The sequence below is a fragment of the Emiliania huxleyi genome, assembly GCF_000372725.1.
Source record: "Emiliania huxleyi CCMP1516 chromosome Unknown EMIHUscaffold_15, whole genome shotgun sequence".
Classification (NCBI taxonomy): domain Eukaryota; phylum Haptophyta; order Isochrysidales; family Noelaerhabdaceae; genus Emiliania; species Emiliania huxleyi.
The window spans coordinates 299,251-308,209 of NW_005201092.1; the positions used below are offsets into that span (position 1 = coordinate 299,251).

Genomic DNA, 8,959 nt, shown 5'->3' on the forward strand with positions numbered 1-8,959 from the left:
CCCCTCCCCCCCTCCGGGACCCCCCGGACGCCTGCTTCCGAGGCTTCCCTCCCTACCCCTCCACCCCTCCGCCCCTCCGCCTTTGCACACACGCGGCCAACCCGCCTCCTCAGCCGAGATGGCACACATGCTTGGCGGACGCGGTTGGCGGTGCGGGCGTGACGGGGGGGAAGCGGGGGGGTGGGGGGGGGGGCGATGACACGCGCCAGTCATGAGCCTGGGCCGCGTGTCGCAGGTACCGCCCCGAGGCGCCGCCGCGAGGCAAGTTCCGCCTGCCCGCACCGTGACGCGAAGGGGTGCACAACGCGCGCGTGGCCGGATGGTAGAGTAAGGAAGCCATGAGGGGACCTCGATGAGACGCAACACGTGTTCCGTCGGGCACAAATAACGTTGCGATACCAAATGAATGTAGAGTGCACTTGGAGCACTTGGATTGCAGTCGCCGAGTCGGTAACGGCTAACGCACAAGGCACATCCAGCTTCCAAGGAGGAATTTTATTTTATTTAACCGTTCAAGAATTCTACCATATTTTGCTGAGCTGCTACGGGCTAGCCCTGCGTTCGCGGCACGCATCCGGCGGGAGCTCGCGGGCCGCTCTCTCGCATGCTGCTGCTCCTCGTGCTCGGACCCGTCGAGGCGGCGCCTCTGCCACGGCCACGTCCTCTTCTACGTGGCCAACTGCTCGGACGACGACTTCGACGCCTTCCTCGAGCCCGGGCCGGACGGCGACGACGATCCCGAGGTGAACGCCACCGCCCTCCGCGCCTGCCTCCTTCAGCACGAGGCGCAGGCCTCCGCGCTCGACGACCACTGGCAGCGCTGCTGCGGCGTGTCTGCGGAGGACGGCGCCGTGCAGCTGGCCGACGCCCTCGCCGGAGAGATGCCTGGAGGATGCAGAGGCGGAGGCGGCGGCGGCGGAAGAGGAGGAGGGGGAGAGTGAGGGGGAGGCGGAGGCGGGGGCACCTGTGACGGCCCCCTACAAGAAGGGCGACTACCGGTTCGCGCGGGAGAAGAATTGCGACCTGCGTTTGCTCGACTTCGAGACGTTCGGCGGCTTCGGGGACGGCGTCCGCAAAATTCTTCGGCAGGCGGCGGACCAGCTGAGTAACAAACTTTCGCACGCTCAGCACCTCGATGAGGTCACATGGACCACCAAGAACTGGCACGGGCTGCAGATGCAGCGCTTGTCTGTCGTCCTCCACACCGCCGTGCTGAGGGGAGGGGACGGTCGACTGGGCCGGTCGCTCGACCCGATTCTACTCTACTCTCAGTCTACCATTCATGGACAATAGTGTCTGTGACGGCGGTCACATTCACAGCGAGGTCAGTTCACAGCCGAGCAATCGATCCTGACACGCTCCACTTTCAGGGCTCGCCGCGGCTCGAGCAAGGTCAATGGCGATCGGCATCTTGCCAGCTGTGGCTTGCCCGTCTACCGCTACCGCGCCTTCAGATACAGTCGCCCCTCCCGCCCACGCCGGCGACTGTCTGAGGTGCAGTTGACATCTGGATGACTGCGCATAATGGGGTTGACCCGCCGCGCAGCAACCCGATGTTCACGATTTAGGTTTCCGTCGAGTGACGAGTCTCGTCCGAGACGTCTAGTCTCACCCCGCCTCGTGGCATACCTGTTCTAGTGTGTCATGGGTGTCCCAGTGGTGTTCTCGTGTGTGGGGGAGGCTCAGCAGCCCACCACAGGGAGGTTTCGTCAGTCTCGGCGTCGCATCTGCCGCGCCGAGATTCGACGGACCGAAGGGGTAGAGGCTAGCGCTCTCGGTCGAGAGAAGCGCATTACTCAAGACAATGATTACTACATCATGCACGACCTCGAGCGTGCAACGCCGCACAGTGCTCAGGGTTCGAGCAGGTGCAGGCGAGTGGAGGGGCCCCTGGCAGAGGCGTTCACAGCAGTCACAGGGGGACCACTCATGGGCTTCGTGCTGCTTTCGCTTGCGAGCGCCCTCCTCACCGATGGTGATCCGCGCACGTATGTCGCCGACAACTGCGAAGACAGAGCGGGTGGAGATCAGTGCCGTGCCTGGGCAAGCGAGGGCGAGTGCGAGGAGAATGCGGGGTTCATGCTCACCGAGTGCGCTGCCTCGTGCAGCGCCTGCACGTGCTCGCGGCCGAACCAAACGGCGGCCGTGGAGGTGGGAGGCATCGGCCGCATGTTTGAGCGCATCGTTCAGAACTACCCACAGTTCGCGCCGCATGTTGTCTCGAGGGATCCGTGGGTGCTGGTGCTTGAGAACTTTGTCTCTCCGGCAGAGGCGGAGGCGTTCAACGCAGAGTGCTCCGACCACTGGCAGACCACGATGAATCCGGGCCAGCCCGAGAAGTGTCAGCCCAAATCGCTCTCGTGCGACCACCACGTCGACGTTCTGGAGCAGCTCCCGGTTGTGCAGCAGGTGAAGCGGCGGATCTCCGGGCTGACCATGACGCCGATGCCGAACCTCGAGAAGATGCACGTCCAGCGGTATGAGGTTGGGATGGAGTTCACGGCGCACCACGACCAGGTGGGCCGGATCGACACGCCCGAGGGGATGCGCACAGCCACGCTCGTCATGTACACGCTCGAGCCCGAGGAGGGCGGCGGCACCACCTTCAAGGACATCAACTACACGGTGGAGGCTCGCTTGGGGCGCGCGGTTCTCTTCGCCAATCTCATGGACGCGAACGTGTCGCTGCCTGAGCTTCTCACGCACCACGAGGGAAGCGTCGTCCAGCGCGGCACCAAGGTTGCGGTGTCGCAGTGGATTCGTCAGTACGACTGGCGCACGCCGAACAACCGCTTCTGCCGAGCGTCTAAGGAAGCAGCCGCACAGGGCGCCCTCAGGTCGTTCGACTATCTCAACGACTACTTGGAGGCGAGGCGCGCCGCGGGGCTGCCTCACATAGTGCCTCTCTCCCTCGCGGACGACTACGGGCGGGTCACCACGAAAGAGGCAACGGGCCACGTGGAGCGTGGGACGGCGTTGCTCGAGCGAGCCATGCTGCGTGAGTCCATCCTCCCGCTGCGACGCTCGCCAAGCCAGCAGGCGGACGACGAGGAGGAGGAGTCGACGCGCGCCATGCTCCTCGAGGCGCTCGCGAGCTTCCGCGTCGCGCTCTCGGCCATCGAGGCCTTTCCGAAGGTGAAGCCGCAGTACTCTGAGGGGGCGGCGCTGCTCGCGCTCGGCGACCACGAGGCCGCGCTGCCGGCGCTGCGGCGGGCACAGGAGGTCGAAGGCGGCCTGGCTCCACTCTGCATCGCGGCCAGCCTCGGGCACGAGCTGGTCGTTCGCTTCTTGCTGCGCGAGGGCGCCGACGTGGAAGAGCGCGCGCGCGGTTTGACGCCGCTCTTCTACGCATCGCTCTACGGCAGGGTGGATGTCGCGCGCCGGCTCGTGGTCGCCGGCGCGCAGGTGGATCGCGTCAGTGAGGGCGGGGGCACCCCGCTGCAGGCAGCGAAGGCCCAGAAGCACTGGGCTGTGGTCCAGCTGCTGCGGATCGCTGGAGCGCTTGGGTAGCGGTACGCGGTAGGCGCTCGCTTTTTGATCGCTTGACCGCTGATACGGACGGCAGGCGGCCTACAAACTATAGTACACGAATGAATTGTGCTTCCCGGGCCGGTTTAACGGTCATAATCGTCTGACAATTTAAACTGTTTAGACTGCTTAGATCTCGATCTTTCCAATAGCCCCGGGCCCGCGCGATTGCAGCATGCAGGGTGTGGGGACCAGGACCCCCTCCCCGGACGAACCGGACACGCTCCCTCGGACATGGGCAAGAGATAGACGACCTAGTGGGTGGCGGAGAGTGGAGGCGAGGCGCGCGCCGCAAGCGGTACTCGACAACGTCGCGATGGAGGAGGAGATCGGAGGGGCGGTACAGGAGATGTGGACAAAGGGAGGAGGAAGGGAGGGATACGAAGAGATTGGGAGGAACGAAATTGCTCGCGACCCCGTCCTACGACTGTATCTGAGGAGCGACGAGGCGGAGGCGACGGCGGTGCCGCTTCTTCCCGCGCCGCTGGTTCCAGGTCGGCGCGCTCGCAAACACAAGTGCGCGCGCGGGCTGGGCGGTCTACATCTCGCCCGACCAGCGCATCCTGCAGCAGCACGTCGTGCTCCTCCTCGGCTGCGTCGAGCTGCTGCGGCGCGCGCAGTGGTGCGCTTTCCGCGTCGAGTGGGCCGTCGTCTCGCAGCTGAGGGCGCGCGTCCCTTTGGACACCTCGAGCTGCTCGCTGCCGTCGGCGCAGCCCTCGCCGCATGCGGAGGCCGTCCGCATGGCGCCGGCGGGCGTGCAGCGGCGGCCAGCTCCGGTGGGAGGACGTCGAGGCCGGCGCGCCAGAGTCAAAGTCCACCACACGCTGCAGTTTCCCTTGGATGGGCGCCGCACGTTCGTGAATCAACTGTGCTGTTTGTACCGCCGCGATTGTTTCCGCCCGCGCGCGAGCAGAGCGGAGCTCGCAGCGTCGCACAGGCGCACGTCGCAGTCAGACATGCCAGTCAGTCATTTCAGTACGGTACATGTGCATGTGCATGTGCGCGATCGTTTCTCGGCTCGCGCAAACAAAAACTGGCTTCTAAGTTCTAAAGCTCGCCCCCTGCGCTGAGCGTGCGGGTCGCCGAGCTGCGAGTGTGTCATGAAGTGTAAGAGCACTAAGCAGAGCCGCCGCGCCCTGCGCCCCGCCCGCCCCGCCCGCCACGTCCACGCCCCCCTCGCCCCCCTCGCCCCCCTCGCCTACCGACCGCCGCCGTGGCGCCTGCAGGCTGAGCCTGGGGCACGGTGCGCGAAGGCGGCTGTTGAACAAACGTCGTCTGCGCTGCCACCAGCCGCCCAGTTGCGGCGATGGGCAGCGCCGGCTGGCGGCAGGCCGGGCAGTTGCTGTCGCGCTCCAGCACGCGCGGCGCACACGCCTCGCAGTACAGCGCGTGGCCGCACGCGAAACGGACCGAGCGCGGCGCGTCGTAGCAGAGGTCACACTGGCGCTCCTCGGCCCCAGCCGTCTCCTCCACCTCTCCCGCCGCTTCGACGAGCGCCTCCAGCCGCGGCAGCGCCTCCGCGAGCGGCATCCGCTTCTTCTTCTTCACGAGAGCCAGCCCGACCACGAGCCGCACCAGCTCCTCGGCCTGCGCCGCCGACCAGCCCGCGTCGGCCGCCGCGATGCTCTCCGCCGTGTCGGGCTCCTCCAGCGCATCGTCGCACTCGTCGAGGAGGCCGACGGCGCCGCGGCCGGTCAGGGAGACGAGCAGCGTGATGCCGAGCGCGTAGCCGTCGGTCAGCTGCGAAGCCTGCCCGCTCTGCGATATGATCGGGTCCATGTACCCTAGCTTGCCGAAGAGGCGCTGCGTCGACAGGTGCGACACCCGCTGGTTGCCGCCGGCCGTCGCCTCTGCCGCGCGCGCGAGGCCCACGTCGGCGAGGTAGCCGTTGCCGCGCTCGTCGAGCAGGATGTTGCCCGCCGAGACGTCGCGGTGCAGGATCATGGGCGAGAGCGTGTGCAGGTAGTGCAGCGCGCTCGCTGCGTCGCGCAGCACGCGGAGCCGTGCGGCGGCGGAGAGCGGCGGAAGCGGCGTCTCGAAGCCGAGCATGCGGAGCCGCTGCAGCGCGGCTGGAGCGCGGTAGAGGCGGTCCTCGAGGCTGCCGCCGCGGCAGAGGGGGTAGACGAGGCACGCTCTCGCCGGCGCCAAGCAGACGCCGAGGAGGGGGAGGAGGGACCGGTGGCATGCCGCGCTGAGCGTGCGCACCTCGCTCTGCAGCTCGGCGAGGCCTTGGGCGCCGACACCGACCAGGGCCGTCTTGACGGCGAACCCGCAGGCGACGCGCAGGAGCGACGGCAGCGCGTCGCAGCGGTAGACGCGCCCGAAGCCTCCCTCGCCCACCTTGCGTGCCTCGGCAAAGCCGTCGGTCGCCGCGATGAGCTCGTCGAGAGGGACGGCGGCGGGCGGCGCGGCGGCGGCGGCGAGGGCGGCGACACTCGACGCCGCCTCCGCTGCCGCCGCTGCCGCCGCCTCCGCTGCCGCCGCTGCCGCCGCCTCCGCTGCCGCCGCTGCCGCCGCCTCCGCTGCCGCCTCCACTGCTGCCGCCTCTTGAGCCTCCGCCGCCGCCACGGCCGCCACTGCCGCCTCCACAGCCGCCGCCTCCGCCATCGCCTCCACCTCCGCTGCTGCCTCCGCTGCCGCCCTCTCCCTCGCCTCCTCCCGCTCCCTTGCCGCCTCCTCCCTTGCGCGCGATGCCGCTGCCGCCTCCTCCGCCGCCCGCGCCGCCGCAGCCTCTGCTACCACCCGATCCGCTTCCTCCGCCACTCGCGCCTCCTCTGCGGCCCGCGCTGCCGCCGCCTGCTCCGCTGCCTGCTCCACCGCCCGCGCTGCCGCCTCCGCCTGCCTCGCCGCAGCTTTCTCCTCCTTCTGCCGCTGCCGCTTCAGCGCCCTGGCCTCGCGGGTCTTTCGCTCCGCCAGCTCGTCGCGCAGCCGCCGCGCCGCCCGCAGCGCCTCCGAGCCGTCGGCGCCTTCGGTGTTCGCGTTGATCGCCCCCCTGAGCGCCTCGAGATCAGCGTCGCCTCGGCCGCACGCCTCAACCGCCTCGCGCAGCGCCGCCTCGGCAGCATCGCGCGCCTCCACCGCCTCCGCTGCCGCTGCCACCTCGCCTGCGGCCGCCGCGGCCTGTTCGGCTGATTCTGCGACCGCCGCCTCCCCCTCCGCCTCTGCTGCGGCCGACGAGTGCTCCTCGAGGGCGCACACGCACTCGGTGCTGCCCATCTCCTTGGCCCTCTGCAGCGCCGTCATGCCGTCAACAGTGCGCGCCGCGTCTGCGCCCGCCCGCAGCAAGCGCCGCACGACGGCGGGGCGGTTGAAGAGGACGGCATCCATCAGCGCGGTCCAGCCTGTGCTGCTCTGCAGGTTGACCTCCGCGCCGCGCCGCAGCAGCAGCTCGACCACCCGCTCGTGGCCGTTGCTGGCGGCGTGCATCAGCGCGGTGAAGCCTTTGCTGCTCTGCAGGTTGACCCCAGCGCCGTGCCGCAGCAGCAACTCGACCACCCGCTCGTCGCCGTGGTCGGCGGCGAGTATCAGCGCGGTCCAGCCTTTGCTGCTCTGCAGGTTGATCTCCGCGCCGTGCCGCAGCAGCAGCTCGACCACCCGCTCGTGGCCGTGGCGGGCGGCGGTCATCAGCAGCGTGAGGCCGCTCACGCCGCCTTGCTCGTACGTCGCGTCGGCCCGCCCGCCACTGTCGAGCCACGCCAGCACCGCCTCCTCCTCGCCTCGCTCCGCCGCTGCCGCGACCGCATCGGAGACTGCCGCAACACCGCTCGACGCCTGCTCCGCCGCCACCGCTGGAGATAGCGTCTTCGCGACTCTCGATCCAGCCGAGGAAGCGCCGCCGGACGAAGCGCCACCTGCACCTTCGCCGCCGGCTGCCGTCGCCGTGGGCCGTCCCGCCACGACCGACTCCTTGACGTGCTGCCGGAAGGCCTCGACGCACTCGGCGTGGCCCTTCTCCTTGGCCAGCTGCAGCGCTGTCTTCCCGTTCTCAGCACGCGCCGCCGTGTCTGCGCCCGCCCGAAGCAAGCGCCGCACGACGGCGGGGTGGTTGAAGAAGGCGGCGAGTATCAGCGCGGTGAAGCCTTTGCTGCTCTGCAGGTTGATCTCCGCGCCGTGCCGCAGCAGCAACTCGACCACCCGCTCGTGGCCGTTGCTGGCGGCGATCATCAGCAGCGTGATGCCGCTCATGCCGCCTCTCTCGCACGTTGCGTCGGCCCGCCCGCCGCCGTCGAGCCATTCCAGCACCGCCTCCTCCTCGCCTCGCTCAGCCGCTAGCACGGCCGCGTCAGAGCAGCTCGGGGATCCTGCGCCGCTGCTAAGCTCGCGTCCTCCGGCCGAACTAACGCCGTGCATCATTGCACTCACAATTTGCCTGGGTTCCGGCTCTTTGGTGGGAGGGGCACCCGTCCTCATTTTATTTAGAAAACGAGCGCAAGAGTCCACAGTACTGTACGCGAGCCGAAAGGCGAAACGATCGCGGCCGTGCAACTATTAACCACGGAAACGGGGAGGAGGCGCGGAGGGCTCGAGAGCCGCGCCTCGGCGGCGGGGTTGCTGGCACCCGCGATGCGGCGCGGCAGAGCGGCGCCATCGGCCGCCCTCCGCCCGCCCTCGCCGACACACGGCGTCGCTCCACCCTGCTCTCCGCTCGTCTCCGCTCTCCCCTCCCCCCCCCCCCCCCCCCCCCCCCGCCTCACCAGCCCGGCGGGGTGAGGGCGCGGCGGCAAGGGCGAGGGGAGGCAAGGGCGAGGGGAGGCTAGTCGCGGATGCCGAGCAGCAGCTTGGTGCGCCTGCGGAGAGGCGCGAGGGGAGAGGAGGGATGTGTGGTGGGGGGGGGGGTGGGAGGGGGGGAATGGCATCTCTCTTGCTTGAGGTCTCGGCGACATCTCGGCGACATCTCGGCACATCTCGGCACATCTCGGCGACATCTCGGCACATCTCGGCGACATCTCGGCGACATCTCGGCGACATCTCGGCGACATCTCGGCGACACCTCGCGCCTGTGGATGGCGTCTTGCGACGGGTCGTAGGGGTGCTCCTATGGACATGTCTCGGACATGTCTCGGACATGTCTCGGACATGCGACGGGTCGTAGGGGTGCTCCTATGGAGAGAGATCTGGGGAGATCTGGGGACATCTGGGGAGATATGGTGGAGATGCGACGGTTCGTAGGGGTGGTGGTCGGGTGCACCAGGCAGGTTGGCGGGACACAAGCAGCTTCGCATGGGACGACAGTGAGGGTGAGAGAGAGAGACGCAGCACGGCGGGAGGGTGAGAGGGGGGAAGAGGGGGGAAGAGGGGAGGGGGGGGGGGGGGGAAAGTGGCAGGAGGGGTGTGTTTTTTTCTCTGTCGAGAGGGGGGGGGGGAAGTGGCGGGAGGGGGGCGCTTCCCAATCTCTCCTTGTTGGGGATCTCCAGGAGGGCGGGGCGTGTGC

The 8,959-nt window shown here is 68.7% G+C and overlaps 4 protein-coding genes across 4 annotated transcripts in view; 1 reads left to right on the forward strand and 3 right to left on the reverse strand.

The window, feature by feature from the left end:
* The window catches only part of EMIHUDRAFT_98619 (hypothetical protein), a gene marked incomplete at both ends in the record, with an annotated part of 6,833 nt that extends 3,323 nt beyond the window's left edge, over positions 1 to 3,510 (forward strand). Inside the window, 4 exons of the mRNA XM_005786575.1 lie at positions 236 to 296; positions 638 to 851; positions 892 to 1,241; positions 1,869 to 3,510. Of these exons, the coding sequence (XP_005786632.1) occupies positions 236 to 296; positions 638 to 851; positions 892 to 1,241; positions 1,869 to 3,510 (2,267 nt within the window). The remainder of the gene's footprint in view (positions 1 to 235; positions 297 to 637; positions 852 to 891; positions 1,242 to 1,868) is intronic.
* Positions 3,511 to 4,644: 1,134 nt separating this feature from the next.
* Positions 4,645 to 5,101, reverse strand: EMIHUDRAFT_352207 (hypothetical protein; the record flags this gene model as incomplete). Its single annotated transcript, XM_005786576.1, has 1 exon — positions 4,645 to 5,101. The coding sequence occupies exon 1, from the start codon at positions 5,056 to 5,058 to the stop codon at positions 4,645 to 4,647; it is 414 nt and encodes a 137-aa protein (XP_005786633.1). The 5' UTR covers positions 5,059 to 5,101.
* A 326-nt stretch (positions 5,102 to 5,427) lies between these two features.
* EMIHUDRAFT_57073 (hypothetical protein) lies at positions 5,428 to 5,910 on the reverse strand (the record flags this gene model as incomplete). The annotated part of the gene is made up of 1 exon (XM_005786577.1): positions 5,428 to 5,910. A coding segment is annotated over one exon (483 nt), but the record flags the coding sequence as incomplete, so codon positions are not given.
* Positions 5,911 to 8,186: 2,276 nt separating this feature from the next.
* Positions 8,187 to 8,959, reverse strand: part of ATPVF (vacuolar H+-ATPase V1 sector, subunit F) — a gene marked incomplete at its 5' end in the record, with an annotated part of 1,940 nt that continues 1,167 nt past the window's right edge. The window contains 2 exons of the mRNA XM_005786776.1: positions 8,187 to 8,315; positions 8,519 to 8,563. Of these exons, the coding sequence (XP_005786833.1) occupies positions 8,282 to 8,315; positions 8,519 to 8,563 (79 nt within the window). The remainder of the gene's footprint in view (positions 8,316 to 8,518; positions 8,564 to 8,959) is intronic.